At 35.5% G+C, this 20,615-nt stretch overlaps 1 protein-coding gene across 1 annotated transcript in view; it reads right to left on the bottom strand.

Moving 5' to 3' along the window:
- Positions 1 to 20,615, bottom strand: part of DPYD (dihydropyrimidine dehydrogenase) — an 813,917-nt gene that overhangs the window by 207,028 nt on the left and 586,274 nt on the right. The window contains exon 17 of the mRNA XM_061183827.1: positions 552 to 672. Within this exon, the coding sequence (XP_061039810.1) occupies positions 552 to 672 (121 nt within the window). The remainder of the gene's footprint in view (positions 1 to 551; positions 673 to 20,615) is intronic.

Here is a 20,615-nt window from a genome sequence, read left to right as displayed (position 1 = left end):
TTTACAATACCTTTACAAATCAGGATGCAATTTCCACTGGATAGCACACAAGCATATATGATTTGTAAAATCATGCATTGACTGTATGATTTATGTGTTCAAGATATTTATTGAGCATGTGTTTAAGGCAGTGTACTAGATCTCATCAAATATAAAGGGAACTCATAAGAAATTTCACCTGTGGAAGCAGCTATCTTCTAAAAAAGTTTCATTAAAGGTTCAGGTGCTATTGCTGGACTGTTATATTGTGAAGTCATTCATTTTGGAGTGGTTTGTTGTGACTGTGGCTTCGTTTCATAATTGTTTGTGTGTAAACCAGGTGTTTATTAGGAAAAATGATAGATATTCTTGTATTCCCGGGCCACTTACTAGCTTGAGTATAGGTATGGATCTGTTACATTTGTGAGGTCAAGCGCTCAATTTAATACTTTTCTTAAAGTTTAAAGAGAGATATGCACATATATTTGTGGATAAAGATATACTTTAGTATGGCTACGAAATTCAGGCCCATACTTACATAACGAGGCAATTGATGTAAGTCAGGTTCTTACCTTCCTTTGCAGCTCTGGCGATGCTTACGATATCAGTGACATTTGGGGTCAACTTGGCAAAAAAAGGAATCTGAACAGCTTGCCTAATCCAGCGACAGATGTTTCGCACCAGCTCTGGATCCTGTTCAAATAGGTCAGTTAAATATAGAACATAATTAAAGAATTGTGATCAAAATGTGTGCTGGAACAACAGCAAAGCTGGAGATGTGCAAGGCAAATCCAACTTGACAATGAGCAACATGATATATTTCTCAGATTCCTCCTCAGTATTACATCTAGACTCATTAGGGAACTAAGGTTAACACACTTCAAGTGAACTGCAAATTCATCACATAAAGGTTAAATTCCTCAAGGGAGCCTTTGGAAAATAAAATTACAAAGAACCAAATGGAAGAAAGTGTTTCCCACTTCCAGTTAAATAATGCCAGAAATAAAACATAAACTTCTGGTGATAAGTTTGGGAACCATTACAGAATTTCTAACGACCTCATTGGTTTAAGCCTAATAAAAATATTTGAATAGCTGACTCCCAGGTAAATGGTATGAAATCTGAAGTCTATTGTTTTCATTATTAGAAGACTTAGTCTTGTTGAAGTGTATTCAAAAGAAAATATGTGACTTCCTAATCAATTTAATTATGGTATATAGTATATGCTAATATAGGATAATTCAGCCTTAGGTTACACAGGATCTGATCAGTAACTCTAGCTTACTTTTGCACATGTTGCCAAGAGCTGTGTAGCACTTTTCAACATTGGTCAACTTGAAAGAATTGATCAAAATGACAAGAATGAAACAAAATATCAAATGCTCATTTTTAAAAGCAAGGAATAGATGTTTTCCTGCCCTGTTTCTTGTGATTTTTCAGGCTTCTATTTTCTCATGGGACAAGTATCATTTAGAGGGCAATCACCTATCCTTTCCATTGAAAATAACTTAGCAGTAGTAATGTTCTTTGATTTCAACACATACAATAGTCCTTTTTTTCCATTACTTTTAGTGCAAAATTTATTCTGACAGGTACTGATAATGTGCTTTGATAAATTACATTAAAATATGCAATAGCAATTCATTATTGAACTTGGTAATATTATCTTAGGAAGTTAAAATGCTTTTTTTAAAAAATAAAAGATCCACCCAGAAAAATGCATATATTTAAACTATGAAACAGTAGGCAAGAATTTCATTTGTAATTAATATTTTTACATGTAAGAAAGTTGCTCTTTGCATTTTAACCTTTCGAATTCTTTTAAGATGAGATTTCTAATGTTATAACCTTTAGAAAGAACCTTTTCACTTAGGTTTAATGCATCTTGATCAGTCATCTTGTATTACTCTACAAGTTACGTGTTTGTGTGCTAAGACACTGTGATGAGGTAATTTCTTTTGATTGTTATTGTCGCTATTCAGCAAAACTAATAATTTCAACAAGAAATCTTTGACTTGGCTTGTTCTCTTTTCAGAACAGTAATTTCTTCATTAAACATAAATATTAAAAAAGCACTATATGGAATGCTCTACAGGGCATACTGTGTATTATGAATAGTAAAATCTGGAGACTTAGCTGTACAAATTCTAACTCATGAAAATGGAGATCTGCCCCTGCCCATGCAATGTTCATGAAATATTTATAACCACTGCATTGGCATTATGAAGACAGTTGCATCTTTGTGACTTTCATTTTTAAGTTATGAATTTCCATGGGACTTAGCCTAGAAATGACAGTAACTCTAGATGACATCAATTGCATGTCCTTTGTGAAAGCTCTCTTTAAGGTAGAATTTGCCGATAATTTAAAGATCACTTGAATTGCATAATACATGGAAGGTAGCCTGATAAGAATTAGTAAAACAAATTTAAAATATTATCTGGTTCCAATAGAGTAAAGACTAATAATCTGATATAGGTTTCTAAGTGGCTTTCAATACTATTGACCACCGTGTCTTTATATTTACTTTGAACATCTGTCACACTTTTTTCTGTTGATTCTCACTAGTTGAATACTTTAAATGGATGCCTCAATACATTGTTTAACAATTTGAAATTTGTTCAGAGTTTTTCAGTTTTTGTAAAAAAATATGGTCCATTGGTTACCTTTATTTACTTGAATCATCTGCTATTTTGAGTTACCATAGTTTAATCCTCCGATAGTTCTATGAGTAAGGTTTATGGTGTTCAGATATATTTTACCTGTCTTCATACTCAGTTAAGCCAGCTGTTTACTAATCCTCATACCCAGCTGAAACACAGTTTGATTACCTGAGAATTTTTTTTTTTTTTTTTTACCTGAGAATTTTAAAGACAACTTATAGCCAACATTATTGTAAAAATTATTGACTTCCATAAATTGTAAAGTTTTGTTTGACAGGCATAATAGGGAATATTCTAATACAACTAGAAATGTGGTGAGGCTAATAACATGAAAAAATGAACCTGTATACTTTGGGGAAACTATTCACACATTCCTAATTTCCTCACATTTTTGATATGAATGATCAAGATCTAAAAACAATTAATAGTGCTTCTGCATCTTGACCTTCTCATTTGCTAGTGATAGCATCAGGTGGCATTGCCCTTCCTAACAAGCCAATTTTTAGAATCTTATTGAAATGAATAAATTTTAGACAATTTCTAATTCTCCCCTCCAAAAAGTCTTCAGGATAGGAAATACACAAAGTTACTACAACCTCTCCGACAGACTGAGACTTTAACATTATCCACACCAACAAAAATTAAATAAAAGAAGACAATTCTGGACTGCTTTTCTACTTCTAGGCATATAACATTGTAGGCAGTCAAAAAGATTTGTTGTGTCAATGAAAGAAGACTAAATGAAAACTTGGCAGATTTTCAATTTCTTTATGTATCCATCAATTTGTAGATTATGTTTGGGTTTAAGAAAAACACAAATATATTTTATGATAGATACTGTCTAAAAGGATGAAATTCACTAAGACTTCTTTACAAAGCAGGAAAAATTCTGAAGAAAAATGGTAGATAATCATGGAAAAAAGAACAGCTTAACAAGTCTTTTAAAGTGTCTAACCCACAAAAAGCCCACCTGTATCACCAATTTTTTACTGGCTCTTCCTGCAGATATTCATAATGCCCATCCCTGATCATAATTTGTAATCTCTCCCATAGCAACTGCTTGTGTGTGTGTGTGTGTGTGTGTGTGTGTGTGTGTATACTACTTTAATACCTGTTAACCCTTTTGTTATTTATATGATCACCAAAGAAAGCTGTGAGGGACCAGAATGGGTTTTCCTGTGATGGAGGTGTGTGATATTACTAGCAAGAAAGCAGTGAAGCCCTTAAAGGAATGAGTGACAGGTCTGGGGAGCACGTGGTGGTCTTGGGGGTACTACATGATGTGAAGGTAACAGATCAAGCTTGTGAGGTGCTAAGAAGAGGATAAAAGCAAACTAGAGATAAATGTGGCCTCTGACAATTTTAATGAGGAGCAACCCTGTGTCTGTCTGCAATTAATACACTCTGGAATAGATTCCTATGAAAACCAAACAACAGTGACAACAGCAAAAAGCAGAAAATGTAGTTCTGAGCAGATTGTTTGTTGCAGAAATTTCCATTGTCCAAAAGTGGCTGCTTTTAAAAGCTTAATTTTCTATCTGGGCCACAAGATAATAATTTTTAATTCTAGTAACTAGCATGTCTCTAGTTACACATCAAGGGGGTTCTATATATGATGCACCCTGCTGCTTTTGAGGACCCTTAGATGACCTCTCCATTGTAGGACAGGTATTTTCACCAATTACCTAGGGCATCAAATCTCACTGATTTCATGCCCTGTACAGAGGAATAAGCACTAGAGAATGAGATTGTGAGAATTTCTTGATAAGTTAAATTACTAGTGAAATTTTTGACTTTAAGAAACATTTTCTCCAATTTCCCTGGTAATTTCCACTCTACACAATTCTTTTCAAAATGGCTTTCTTAGAAGGTGGCATTTCAATGAACCCACTGAAAAATTTTACCAGTTATGAAATGTTTTCTACTAAGGAACTCTTAAGTCTTAATTCACATGGCATGCTAGGAAGTAGCTAGCATTTTCATGTCCACTTTTCTGATAGACAGAACTAGGGTCCAGAAGATCAATCTGAGTACCTATTTCACCTTCTTAATTTTCTTTCCCATTATCATGTCCTAAACCATCATCTTCTTTAGCAAAATTGCTCTTTAAAGTAAAATGCAGCCATCAATTGTAAACTAGAACTATAAAAGGCTTCTACTTCATTTATACCTGTAAGACTAGCTGTAGCTTCAGAGTAATAGGCAAAAGTGATATATTTATCCTTCTATGTCAGCAAAGTAAGACAGAAAGAGTTAACTACACCAGGTAGAATTATTAGTAAATGCAAAGACTAGGCATCGGATGTTTTAAATTAACTTATATTTTAGCATGTGTTCTTCTTGCACCAGTTTTCCTGATTTAAGAATTCTAACGATGGCATAATCACCTTGGAAAACCGTTTGGCAGTTTCCTCTAAAGGTAAATGTGTACTTACTAATCCATGCAGCAATTCTACTCTGAGTTATATATCCAAGAGACATGAAAATATATATCCACACAAAGACTTGCACACAAAAGTCCATAGCAACTTTTTCAAAATAGCTCCAAATTGGAAACAACTCAAATATCCATTAGTATGTGAATGAAGTGGCATGTCTACACAACGGAATACTATTCATCAATTAAAAAAAAAAACTAAACTATTGAATCATGTAACAACTTGGACTTAATCAAGGAAACATTATTCTCAGTTAAAGAAGTCCACAAAAGAGTACATGCTGCATGATTACATTTACATGAAATTCCACAAAGGAAAAGCTATGCTGACAGAAAGCAGAGCATTGGTTGCTGTCACTGAGGTTTGGGGATGGGAAAGAGATTAAGTGGAAAAGGGCATAAGGAAATTTTTTAGGGTAATGGAAATGTTCTGTATCTTGACTGTGATGGTATTTACATGAGAGTAGACATTTGTCAACACATATCAAATTCTATACTTAAATGTATTTTTTCTGTTATAAGTAAATTATACCACCACAAATTTCATTTAGAATTTTAAAATAACTCCAAGGGTGTTCAAATATAAATAGAAAAATTAAAGCCAGTGGCATTCTAGGCAATGTGGGTTCTATCCTTTTAACAAATTTATTTACTGACGACAAGGCACTGCAACTAGCCTATGCTGGAGACAAAGATGAGTGGGACAAGGAAGGCAGAGCCTACTAGAAAGTACAACCCAGGCACATAAATAACATGTATGTTGGATGTTAAGTATAAAAAAGGAGATCCTGATACGCTCTCTTATTTCAGAGTATTTCAGAGCATGTAGCACAGAGTTCAGCACATAGTAGGCACTCAACAAATACTGTCGACTTGATAGAGCTCACATTGCATAAATTAACATTGACTTTCTTATTTCTATTTACTCAGAAGAAACCTGGGAGTATAAAATTACTGGTTCCAAGATAACCTAATAGACAACTGTTTCAGGCACTATGCACTATGTTAGACAATGGTGTTAAAGATATATAATACACTATCCCTATTCTTAAAAACAAAACAAAATAAAACACTTCATAATCCAGGGGGGAAATGCATATAACAAACATATAATATGAACATAAAATGCTATAAGTCTATAGCAATGTATCTGTATATGCATATAAAATGTTATATATATATATATATATTTTTTTTCCTCCACTTCCCTTGTGCCTTAAGTTGAAGATGACACAGAACTAACTGCTTGTGTGTTCTCTCCTCCCCAGGCCCCCGTAGCCTCTTCCATTCTGATTCTTGCTTCAGGCTTTTCTTTCTCTCTCTCTGCCCAGAATGTCCTTCATCTCTTGTCCCTTGGATAACATCACTTCCATCCTACCTCAACACAGGATGGATTAATAAATAATGACTCCCTTTTAAATACTCTCATAATGTTTCTTCATTACTTCATTTATCACAGTGTTTTATAATCATGTTTTTTTTTTTTTTTTCCCCCGTCTCTACCAGACTATTAGTCTTTTAGGGGATATATCCTACTCTTTTTTTTTTTTTCCAAATTTATTTATTTATTTATTTATGGCTGTGTTGGGTCTTTGTTTCTGTGCGAGGGCTTTCTCTAGTTGTGGCGAGTGGGGGCCACTCTTCATCGCTGTGCGCGGGCCTCTCACTGTCACGGCCTCTCTTATTGTGGAGCACAGGCTCCAGACACGCAGGCTCAGTAGTTGTGGCTCACGGGCCCAGTTGCTCCGCGGCATGTGGGATCTTCCCAGACCAGGGCTCGAACCCGTGTCCCCTGCATTGGCAGGCGGATTCTCAACCACTGCACCACCAGGGAAGCCCTATCCTACTCTTTTATCCTGATCCTCTCATGTAGAGTCTAAGACACTAAAGATAATAAATACTGTGTTGAACAAAAGAATGAAGAACTCCTAAATGTGGATCAGATTTCCACAGTGAGCAAGGAAACAATTCTCCCTTCCCTTCAATGGACCCAAAATAAGCTCCATTGTCCCAGAGATATTAGTAGTTCTTGCTCCATAAGCCAGTGGAATTTGGAAACAGTCTTTCGCTGTTCTCTACCAGCTAGCTGAACTGCTTGGAAGACAGCTGTGCCCTCCTGTGGCCCGGCAATCCATTAAAAACTCCCTGAGGTCCCGACTGCCCATGGCCCTTTCTGTCTAAATCTTTAGGATATTGAAGATTTTCCAGTCTGCACTCCTAACCGTGCCTCAAGTCCCAGTCCTTGGTCCCTGGGGCCTGGTGGGGAAGTCTATCCATAGTTGTGCCAGTTAAAGGGAACTTGCATTCCTCTAAGTACCATTTCCTGTGACTATGGTTTAATGCTGCTGTTTCTTCCATTCAGACAGCATCTCCCTAGCGAACCATTCCTCTGATATTCCTAGTGTCAGTGTTCCTCATTCCCACACACTTAGTTTCAGAAGCTTAAACCTTTAACAAATGGATGAGAATTGCCATGAACTATTTAGATAATTCTTAAGAAGTAGGTATTCTTTGAGTCATTATTTTTATCCCCCTGATGACTAGCCCCTCTTTAGTCCCTCTGGTCCACTAGCTCACTTCTTTATTCCCAAGTGGCAATGTAATGATGGAGGTCAGCTCTGAAAATGGTTCAAACTTCAAATCTTCCCCTCCACAATCTGTCCCTATGGAAGCAGATTCAGATTTCCTCAGATTATCCTGATCCTATCTTAATCCCATCTAGAAATCCACTGCCTCAGCTGACCATGGCAATAAAGTTGGAGAAGTATCTGTTCAGTAGTACCTGTTCAATGTACCTGTTCCTGTTCAATGAACAAGTACCTGTTCAATGAACATCTCCTGCTCACAGTTCCATGTGCTATTCTAGCCAATGAGTGTCTTGGGGAGGCTCTTCCTCACAGCACTATTGCTGTCTTATTTATACAAATACCTTGAGTCTCAATTGTAGGAACCCCAAATTATAACAAAACAACCAAACAGAAAAATAGAAACTGATTCTGCAAGTTAAGGGGTCAACTTTTTGAACTGTTGAAGAACTGTATAGCCTTTCGCCAGAACTAATGAGTAAATACACTAAGGTGACTTAACTAGGATCCGAAATGTTCTTATGGAGTACACGTAGAAGCAAGCAACTATGACAGACCCAGACATGCACCACTCAGATCCTCCTTCAGGAAAAGACTTCTGTCCAGCTGCTACGGTGTGGTGAGCTGACAACTTCTAACTGGTCACTCCTTCAGATCACCTTCAGCTTTCAAGCTGAGGTCGGGGTCCTCTTGGGGAGGCCCCAGCCAGGACAGCAAAACTGTGGTACAAGGGCCCAGTCATTTCTATCCAATGCAGGATTTCTCTAGTAGGCCATCTTTGCCCTAGGGCTCTCTGTTGGGCTGGTGAAGAGTCTCCTCATATCTGTTTCAGGGTCTGACTGCTCCCCTTCCCCAATCCTGCTTCGTCCCTATTCTTCCCTATTCCTTCCACAAGTGTTACTCCCCAATAAACCTTTTGCACTTCTAACTCCATCTATGTGTCTGATTCCTGGAGGCCTCAGTTCCTTACTTGAATTTTTTAATTCTCTCTGTGATAGGGTTAGGGTGTATTCGAAGAAAGTCAAAGAAGAAAAAGAAACTCACCCAAATGACCCCAGGGTATCTCACTGAGAGAAACTCAAGAAAGCTAAATGGAATCCTAACAAAGCTCTTAAACCCAGCTTTCCTGGAAGTTCCTGGAAACAATCAAGCCTAGTTTACTCAACAATGGGCAATATATGCTTCTGGGTAAGAAAGGGTCCAATATCAAGAAGCAGGACTAATTTTTCCCGTGAAAAAGACTGCTTTAAGGGACATAGTAGCAGACAATGATTGGGTGTCCTCTGTTCAGATACAGTTCAGAGTCATCATTGGAGAGTTTAGATACCTACTTTATCTTTTGATTCAGAACCTGTTGGAAAAGTCACTGCTGTGATGTGGGACACTGGAAATGACTGTGCGAAGTCTACAGATAAAGGAGATGATACCTCTGTGTCTGAAAAGCCAGGTCTACCCATCAGGGGAGTATGGCCAGGGGAATCAATGCATATGCTAATGCCTACCCCAGTGCCATATCTCTTGTTGATAAAACAAATTAATAACAACCTCTTTAAAAACATCATGAAGAGGTCATCTGGAAACTTCCGGCAGGTGTGTTGGGTCTCTAATATTCTATTCTAAAGTAAGCTTTTGCTTTCATATCCATTCTATTTGCCTGAACTCTTGCATTTCTGGACTTTATCCTTTGCCCACTTCTTTCTGGATAAGACCCCTTTGAGTCCTGATGCTTGCCTGAATTGGCCTGCAGGTGCCCTGTTTGCATCCATATTTGATCCATGACTTATTGGTCAGTTACAGGCAGTCATTCCTTTCTGCTTCACAATGATTTTCCTTCACCTCTGCTGGATATTTCCATCTCTACTTCCCTTTTATCCTCTCTCTCCCCACCCAAATGAAGAATGAAGCAGGCTCCATGTCTGTCTTCACAGGCAAAAAATGCCCTTTGAGAACCATACACTGGCCGTAGTTCACCAAAATTAAGACACTTCAAAATCCTCTACATTAAAATATTTTTGAAAATGGCTTATTCTTTTTAGCATTCTTTACACTGAGCCCCCCCCAAAATGGCTTGATCTTTCCTTATATGTGGGGTGTTATTTATTTGTGAATTCAAAGGTTGGTATTGTCCATGATGCAGAAAAAGTGCTGTCCGTAGTCTGTTAATGAAGTTATTCAGCGTAACCTGAAAAATCTTATATGTGCAGAAATAGGCTATGAACATGCTTTGCTGATACCACCGGTAGGGGTTCAAAATTGTGGACCAGCTGAGCCAAACTGAAACTCAGCAGGCTGCTCCATCACTGCTCAGAACACACCAAAAAGGCTTCAGTGGGTAATGAAGTGCCAGCAGTCACTTGCACTTCTGTGTATGGATTCATTTTAGATAAAGGCCAGTAAGTATTTAAGTGTATAATATGGAGTTTTTATTCTTTGCAGACTTTAGGCAGCTTGCCATTTGTTCTCTTAATGCAAAGCATTAGTGTAAGCAGTGTAACAATTGATATTTTATACATCTGCTGGTCTACTCACTTAGCCTATGTTTTTGAGTGCTAGAGTTAGAAAACAACCAGAAGCACAAAACCTCAGTATCTTTATAATCCCCTATTCGTGTGAATGATTGACCGACACAGGGAGGAGACTAGTGTAAAACAGCCTTCTGCCCTGGAGCACCCATGATGCTGATACATTTAAGATGAAGAGAGTCTAGGGAAGCCATGCTTCTGTCCTGGGAACTTTATGAAATCCAAGCAAGAAGGAATTACTGCTGAGGCAATTTTAAATAACGTAGCAGAGAAAACCTAATCCCTTGGCAATGAATGGTTTCAGCTAAGGGGAGCTCATCCGTAACAAGTTGGTACAGTTCCTTAAGGGATTTCTTCCTACTGCTGCTAGAAGAGCTAGAAAGAAATATCTAGGCCTTTGTTTGTTTTGCCAGCTCAGTAGACTGATTTCCCTCTTTGAGCTGAAAAGGATTTGGAGATAACTACAAGTGGGGTGACTTTATTGAAAAGTGTTTGTGTGAAAATGTGGGATGGGGAAGATATTAAACATGACCTTTTGTAAGTGTGGTATTAACAAACTCTTGATAGAAAATTCATGGATGTTAGATTTTACCCCAAATTTTGAGCAATCTGAACCTAACTTAATCTTTATCAGTGTATTTATACTCCTGTGGTTTATAAGAGTACACATCATAAGGTGTGTGTGTGGGGGTGTGGGTGTATGCACATGTGTGTGTAAAAAGAGGATTCTCTATTTTAAAGTCTTTCAGGTGTCAAGGAAAGGAACCATGGCAAGCCTACCCCCGCCCCCCCACCCCCATTACTGAGGGCTTATTACAAGTATATATGGAGAAGTAAGATGACAGCAGCACTGGTGACCCACCAGTGAAATCAGTGACAAAGAGCAGCTCTTACTTTCTTGTTTTTCCTTTAAGAGCTGGTGTCTATTGCTTTTAGGATTAGAAACTCTGTGATACTAATGAATCTGCTCTTACTTTTCAGTATCTCTTTTTCCATTTCTACTTCTACTGACTTTCTCTTTTTTCTATATTGCCTTTTTGGTTCTCCCATTCAGTTTTTCTACAATCCACCAGAGAATCTATATATTTCAAAACCAAACCCACAGAGAAGATCCTCAGATAAAAACAGAATAATTTTTTTGTTTTGTTTTGTTTTTTGTTTGTTTTTTGTTTTTTTGTTTTTTGGCCGTCCTTCCTATTTCACACCCTTCCCATTTATTTTGTTAAATTCCCACTGTATGAAGTATTGGTGGAACACAGAAACTATCTCCACTATGGAACCCACTGAAAAGAAAATTTTTGTCTCTCTATTCTCTGGCAACCAAGAAACAATTACATGATTCTAGGCATGGCCAACTGATGTTCCAGCCAAAATTTCAATCTCACAATCAGAAAAGTGGCTGAAGTTTCTTTGTGGTAGTGTGTGGTGCAATGTCTCTTGACAGTATCCAACAATGGCAGTAGTGGCAGATAACAGCACTGGTACAGGCTGTGCATTATCTGGGCAATTCTTGCTACCCATTCTCTGGATCCATTTGGTTTCTGACCCTTTTCTAAGCCTGTTGTTCCTGCCTTCCCTTCAGGCACACTCCCTGAAAGGCTGCTGATCTCTTTTTATTTAGACTACAGCTGGTCACCTTTTGCTCAGGATACAATATCTAGTCCAATGAATTGTGGTCAAAGTATCCAGGACACATGCTTTTGTGACAGCTTGTATACAAGATATTGCTGTTGGTCACTTCCCTTTAGAAAGGAGCTTTAGGTGTGGCAGGTCCTTAGCTACATGGATTGTGTATAGTAATAAATAAATAAATAACACTTTTTATTTAGCTCCTAATAATTAACCCGAAACGTTCCATGAAATGTGAAAATTACAAAAAAATAAGGTATTAATTTGTCCTCAAATACAGTCAAATTAGATCACTTAGGGCACTTAAAATTGGTCAAAGTCAATAGAATATATAAATGGCCTTTGGGATTAGTATATGTCATTATTTTTCTATAAATCATTTAGCATTTGAATATGTCATAATAAGCAAGATGTCATATAATTCAAGAGACCCTTGCAGAAAGAAGTAATACATATCACCCACGTACAGGAAAGCTTGATTTGAAATGTATTAAGAGTAGCTATGAGTTCTTAAAAGATGGATATGTAAACAGAGAATGGTAATATAGCCCATAAGAAAAAATATCCTGAGGCCCTGAAATTAATTTAAAATATGATCTCCCTTTCACTCTGAATACCTGCATGATTACCAATTCGACAAGGATCTTTCATTTATCCCAACTCAACTCTACTAAGGTGCCTGCAGCCTACATGGTTGATAAAACAGTTAGGAAGCTTGCATGGGGGGAAAAATCTTCAAATTGCCTGATACACAAAATCGTATTAGTATTAAAAACAGGTAAGTATTTACTTTTGTAATATTCAAGAAATGTAAAGTACCCAAAGAACTGCTAAACTTAGATAGTTTAAAACTTTGCATTTTTTTCCACTTAAAAATAATAAGTGTGGTAAACCTTACTGGGTCATGTAATTAACATCTAGATGTTGCAGCATATAATTAGTTTTTTAGAGTATTGGGCAAAGGCAGCATCCAGCATCACAAAAACGTTTTACTCATACATTTCCAGTTGCTAATATTACTAGATTTTAACATGCAACAGTTGAAATCACAAACGCGACACAGTTACTTCTTACTTTATCCTTTCTCTGTTATGTAAGGTATTTGTGGGAATTCAAAAACTACTGAATCTAAACCTTACTGAACATTTGCAATCATCCTGCAGTTAACCCCAAAGACTTTATGAATGGTTTCATTTTGGTATAAGAAAAAGACATAAAAACAACCCCAAGCAATTTGCTCTCCTTGAAGTGTGTACAAAGAAAGTGGGAAGTTAGTGGTAGAATGATTACTTTTATTTACTTCTAAAGTGTGTGTGTGTGTGTGTGTGTGTGTGGTGGGGCGGACTGGAGTCTTGAAAGAGTCATAAAATGGCAGCAACTGGATTAGGGCCTGTGGAGAAACACATGGGTAAGGAATGCATAGGAAGACTCTAAAGCATGGGAATGCCCTGTGCGATGGGAAATAGAAAAAAAATTCCAAACTACTGCTTATGAAGGGAGCAGAGAGGAGATATGGTTAAATGGTTCAACTAGAGTTTAGAGTCAGCTTCCTACAGATTCTGTGCCTTATCGTTTAGACAATAAGAAAACACGAAAAGCCACATGGTTAAATCCATGTTTTAGAAATATAATTCCATATATGTCTGTGGGTTGAGTAGGATAAGACACAGAGCAAGCAGGGACACCAATCTGAAAGAGAAAAAAGGCCTAGTGCTAGTGAAAATCAAGAACTTCAAGTGGACTAGAACATCATTTTAAGGATGAATATTAAAAACTTTTAAGATTAGTACAAATTGGAGTTGGGGAATGAAAATCAAAAATAATTCTGTGGTTTGTCATTTTAGGAGAATAATAATTTCATCAACCAAGTGAGGAAATACTAGAGAAGCAGGTTTGGCAATAAAATGATGAATGAATTTTATATACATTGAGTTTGAGGTCCCTATAAGACACCTAGCTGAAAGAATCCAATTGAGAGTTAATAGGAATCTGGATCACAGGATCACTAAATCATAGATTTATGAGTTGTTAGTATGTAGTTGGTGGTTGAAGTCTTGTGAAACCCTTGCTATGTCAGAGAGAGAAGAGAACAATGAGGAATAATCCAAGGAAGAAGGGACACTCCAATAAAGAAGATGTAGATGTAGTTCTTGATACAAAATACACCAAAGACATCAGGTAGGATGAGGACTGAAATGTAGGCAATAGATTATACCCCTTAAAGTCACTGGCAATTTATGGCACATATAGCTAAACATAATAGGGATGGAGACAGAATACAATGGGTTAAGTAGTTATAGCTATAGATACACACAGCCCAAGAAAACCAATAATAAATTTAATCTGAACTATCAGAGCTTAAACTGTGCTTGACATAAAAGGTGTATGCAATGAATATGTTGAGTAATTATCATTTTATTGTTATCACAATTAGAACTAATGACACAGTGGAAGATCATTTGCTATGTTATGAGGCAACGCATATATGTAAGGGAGACTATATGATATTTTTAAAGGAATCGGTTATAGTTTAAACAATATCTCTGAATTCTAACAATGTGAAATCCATGACAGTCTGAGATCTAAATAATTAGCTTTGTTAATTAAATATCTTATTGAAATCACAGGCCTAGATAGGACTCAAAGAGGTTATTTAGACCATTCTCAGGCAACATTAAAAATAACAAACATACAACACAGTGATTTACCAAGTGCTCTCACACATCGTAACTTAATTATCCTTAAATTATTCTACATTTTGTTTTCTATCAAGTTATCCCTAGTGAGAGATACAGTAGACCCACTTCTCACAACATTTGAAGACAAATTCACACAAATCTCTTTCGCCTCTTAATACAAATTAAAATCATATATTTCTGTTTACCTTGAAAGAAAAAAAAGAAAAATTGTTTAATATAATTTATACACTATCCTTGCATTAAATCTTTCTTCAAATGTTATTTTTAAGAAAGTTTTCCATGATTATGAAAGGATGATTTCATAACTATCATGGAGTAATTTTTTGAATAAATTATTTAAAAATTATTGACTAAGAAAAATAAAAATTACTCATAATAAAACAACCAAACAACAGCACTATTAAAAAGGTTTATTTCCTTCTATTTTCTTGGAGTAAGAATACAGTTCCCTCAAAAGTTAATGCTTACCATTTTTACAGTTGTATATCCTTTTTTTTTTTCATTATATTATGTGCACTTCCTATGTCATTCAATTTCTTTAAAAATACTATTTTGATATTCATAAAATATTTCATCATATAGATATACCCTATTTTACTTAATTATTTCCCAATTTTTTCACTTTGAGATATGTCCAGTTCCCATTATAAATAACATTGAACTAAATCTCTTCTGGTGATTGGTGCCCCTAATTCCTCTGTTTTTGTTCCTAGGTGCTGTGTTTACGGATAAAATATGAATTCTCTTAAAGCAAGCAAACAAAATCAGACATTTAGAATATATAACCCCTTAGAAGAGCTGGATAGTCAATAGACCTGGGCCTGACACTAGTGGAAACTTATGTTGCTATATGTTATCATGGGAGCAACTGGTGAGGGAGACAGAATTGGATTTTTCAGTTGATGCAAAATAGGCGAGAGCCCAACCACAATCAAACAATCAGCTTTTAGTGTCCCCCCCCATCCCCCCGGGCCCCCACCCCACCCCGGGCCTAGAGCACACAGGGCTTCCATGTCTCACTCACAGATGGATCTCTCCTCAGTTAGCACATGTACAATTTGCTTTCTCCACAATGTTTAATTTAAGCCAATGTTATTCATAATGGGATTTCCCTGAACCTTATATACCACAGATATCCCTATTAAGAGATAAAATGATAATGCTATTATACTGTGGCCACAGTCATTTCTAAATAATTAAGAAATACACAATAACCTATGCTGTACATATAAACCATGATATGCAGTCAAAATCAGTCACTACGTAATTTTAGAACAGTCATGTTAGCCCACTTATGTTTAACTACCAGACCAGAATTTGTTAATACGCTTCCTCCATCCACAATATACTTCCCCATTCATATCACACACATTAGTTCCAACCCTTGAGAGAATTAATTTCCTCATTTATCTTTCCTTAGGATTTTATATATACTTGTACTTGGATTGCTCAATAGAAATGTATTAGACGAATGAATGAATATTACTTGCTATGTAACTGGATAATATGATAAAAAAAGAACTTTAAAATGTCAATAGGGCTATACATTCCCAAAGACACATTAGTTAGAAAAAAGTAGGACTACATACTACTAAGGGGAAAAAAAAAGGTCAAACTACATTAAACACAGGCATGCTTTTATAAAGCATCCTTATGTAATCTTTTGCTAATTATCTGAGAATCATATATTTACTTTTATACAATTAAATTTCCTTAAAATTTGCTGAAATTTTACTGTGATTATGTTGCAATCAATCCTTACAGAAAAGAGGTATCATTTATAAATTCTTAGGTTAGTTTTATTACATCAGTTCTTCATAACCAAGAGGCTTTTTAGTTTATATCTTTGTTTTATTTCACATTTAATTAAAGCTAACAATTTGTTTAAAGCGTGATAAATTAAAGAAACTGTTTCCCAAGTTGAGTAAGAGACAATTTTTAAATGTTACTTCCTAGATTTTTGGGCAATTTGGTAGGATGAACTTAATAGCCTAAAACAGCTATTTAAGAACAAGAGAAAAGAAGAAGAATAGTTGTAAATCTGAATTTTGTTAAAATTGTATGAATAGGAATGAGCATTAACTAAAATATATTTTGGAATATGGAATTGCTACCAATTTGAAGTATGCATAAATTCATTTTTATGGTTATGCCATTAACTTTGAATTATCCATATTGGACTGGTAAGAGCCACTTATATTATAAGCAAATTCAAAAGCAAGTATATTTCTCTTTGGGATGTAATCACAGTTACAAATGTACACTTTTAACTTTCTTTATTTCCAGTATTTAATCCTGGATTAAAGTGATGCTTGGTGAGCACTCTGCTGGTTACTAACGGGTAAGGGTAAGAAATATCTTTGAGTCACCATGCATGAATGGGACACTAAATAAATATCTTACTCTACATTAAAAAAATACACTATCAGATTATCTTATACCATATTTGTGAGTTTGATCAATATTAAATATTAGCATATTCAAATTTACAAAAGAATATACATACTATGATCTTTTATTTCTATGGTATTTCCCATAACTTCTGCAATACCAAAAGTACACTATGTGTTTCAAGAACACTTGACAATGTATTTAGACTTTCCAAAAATTTCAAATCAGAGCTTTAGTATAAATTTTATTATCAGTTATACATATAAAATCTTAATATACAAAGAACATTTTACATATATTCCTCTCTTCTTAATAGGAAATGGAAAAATGGACAACTGTTTGAACATTAAATATCCTATAATTCATCCTGATATAAAAATGAAGACCTGAAAATAAATACTGATTTTCCTGTTTATAAAAGAAATCAGGCTGAGTCCCACGTCAACAAATGAGCTCGCAGCAGCTCTAAAGAAATTGTAAAGATGATCAGTCTATTTTCTTTTTTATTATTTTCTTGTCGTTTATTGTCACAGTTGTTGCTTAATGAAGATGTGAACTTGTATAACTAAAATCTGCACCACAGTAAACAATAAGGCATCATCAGCCATATGCAACTTATTTGCATAGTAGTGGGCTGTGTGTTGTGCAACCAGTTGTAACCATCTTTTCCTTATTTGGTGATATTCATCCATTCATTCATTCATTCAACAAATATATATTCAACTACTATCTTAGTTGTTGGGGTAAATAAGTAAATAAGTAAAGTGAATAAGACAAAGTTACGGTTCTCACGGAGTTTTCATTCAACTGGGAAATACAATAAGGAAAAAAGAAATAAATACGTAACACAATTTCAAGTAGGTAATAGAAAATTCAGAGCATGGTAAGAAGATAAGGAGAGAAAGAGTGAGGGGGCTGTGGGTATGGTAAACTGAAGGTGGGTTGCTTGGTTTAAACCTGAGGAAGTCACATTTAAGTTTATTATATTCTATGACCAAAACAAATAATCACTTTGCTTTTATAGTACCTTAAAATTATTTTAATTTCATTTAGTTAATTTTTTTTCTTTGTTTCTGGATTTTGAATTGTTTCAAGTCAGGGAACTTTTTTTTTTTTTCATCATGCAATATCATCCATAGAGGCAAGCATAATACTGATATACAACAGGCACAATAGATGTACTAATCATTGACTAAATATTCATCACTTTAGATAAAACTTTATTAGAATGAGATGTGACTTCAGAGCAAATACTATGTTGATTTTATATGATCACTACCTGTTTCTATTACCTAGTTTTATGTTTAACACAATAACAGGAAACTGAAATGCAGATGTTAGCTGGTAGAATGCTTGTAAAAGTTAGACTAATTCTTAGCTAAGTGATTCACTTACACTAACCTTAATGTACAATTCAAATTCCTTGCAAAACTATACACTGCTATATTTTATATGAGATCACTCACCAGTAGTTAAAACTGCAAATGTTCACACTCATGTTAAAATGGGTTATGGCTAGGTAGTGAGATTTAAGGAGGAAAGGGAGAAAGGTAGGAAGGAAGGAAGGCACATAGGCAGGCAGGCAGGCTAAAGAAGACTAGACCTAAGTAACTGAATTAACTCCTCCAAGGCATCATGGTGTTTGGTTTTTGTTACAAATTAAATGATAGTGCCATACGTTTAGAGTGGTTTAAGAACGGGTGGTTTTACTTTTTCAGACATAGATACAGAATAGTATAAGATTAACTGAATGCCTGCTTTTATTAAGACAATAACTTTAAGTTCTACTTAAAGTTACATAATGCTTATGCTAGAGCAGGTGTTCAGAGAAATACAATTCCATAGTACTAAGGGAATATTCTTGGTACTATGTATCTATTATCTAGGAACTTTTACATTAGAAGAAAAAATACCTTATTTCCCTCAGCTTTAAGTTTAATATTCCAGGTCCTTTTTATTCCATCTGAGATGCTACTGAGATAATCACTGTTAATTAACCTCTGATTGTGTACCTAGGAACACTGAGAATACACTTGGTGTGTCTGGGCCTTGATACACCCCTCTTGCCTTGCTGTGCTATTTGGCGTTCTGAGGTCTCAGCTGCCTCCTTAAAATGATGACACATCCTGTCTCTATATGAGGTCTTTGAGCCAGTTCTCCTGTTTCTGCTTTACAACTTATATAAATATATATATATATATATATATATATATATATATATATATATATATACACAACCACATATATTTAGTAAACATATTAATAGTGGAAGTAATATGAAAGTAGGACTAGGGTTAGCATCACTATAGGCAATTTTTTTTTTAACATCTTTATTGGAGTATAATTGCTTTACAATGGTGTGTTAGTTTCTGCTGTATAACAAAGTGAATCAGCTGTACATATACATATATCCCCATATCCCCTCCCTCTTGCATCTCCCTCCCACCCTCCCTATCCCACCCCTCTAGGTGGTCACAAAGCACCGAGCTGATCTCCCTGTGCTATGTGGCTGCTTCAAGAAACGAAATTGAGTTATTTGTAGTGAGGTGGATGGACCTAGAGTCTGTCATACAGAGTGAAGTAAGTCAGAAAGAGAAAAACAAATACTGTATGCTAACAATATATATGGAATCTAAAAAAAAAAAAAAAAATGGTTCTGAAGAACCTAGGGGCAGGACAGTGATAAAGACACAGACATAGAGAATGGACTTGAGGACACGGGGAGGGGGAAGGGTAAGCTGGGACGAAGTGAGAGAGTGGCATGGACATATATACACTACCAAATGTAAAATAGGCAAATTTTTGAAGTAAGAATTCTATCTCTGAAGACCTGACCATTTTGTTTGATTCTCTGTCTTAAAGGCATCTTCATCTGCTCTAAGCCAAATACCCTGTCTTCATGTTTGAGCATGAATATAATTCAGGATAGTCATCAACAAATGATAGTGGTGATGTATCATATGACAGGGACTAAATATTTACCATTTATTGGGTCCTGGCATACTATAAGCAGTAATATAAATCACAAGCTCTGGGGAAGTAAATTGTAAGTTAGGAGTCAATAAATAAATAAATTCCTTATGATTACTGATGTACACTGAAAAACAGAAAAAGCAAGAATTAAAACTACTACTTAATATAGTTAAGTCTCTGATATTTATAGGCTAAACCTTTGAAGTCTCAACTCTTTGTGAATGATCCCATAGAGCATATATTAATATATATTTTTATATGAAACTTGGATGATGTTGTGAGCTTGGTGTGAGTGAGTCACTTGGCCAGGAATAAGCCTAACTTTTAAGAGCTTTTCTAGCTAGCACCTACGCTGAGGTGCAGGCTGAACTTTTTTTTTTTTTTTTATACTTAGAAGTACAAAATAATTTTTGAACATGTCAAAAGACTTTGTGTAGAGTGAACCCCAAAGAAAGCCAATTGTTAATTCTCATGACGGAAATAAGGAAAAAGTGAAAGTTTTATAAAATTGATGCATCTTAGAAAATAGAAGTTCTGTATAAATTTGGTGGTGACTCAGGCAAAAATTAGTAACCATATGCTCTATATGGGAAACAAGAAAAAGTGATGTTTGAAAACGTTTCAGCCGGTGCTCAATTCAGAATTTATGTTAATAGCATTATAAATGACTTTAGTTCTGTTTCTATAGAATCATTAGGGTCTACAGGGATCATTTAAATATTTCAGTTACACTTTAC

The sequence above is a fragment of the Eubalaena glacialis genome, chromosome 3 (genome assembly GCF_028564815.1).
Source record: "Eubalaena glacialis isolate mEubGla1 chromosome 3, mEubGla1.1.hap2.+ XY, whole genome shotgun sequence".
In the NCBI taxonomy this organism is placed as follows: Eukaryota; Metazoa; Chordata; class Mammalia; order Artiodactyla; family Balaenidae; genus Eubalaena; species Eubalaena glacialis.
This window is presented reverse-complemented; position numbering and strand designations above follow the sequence as displayed.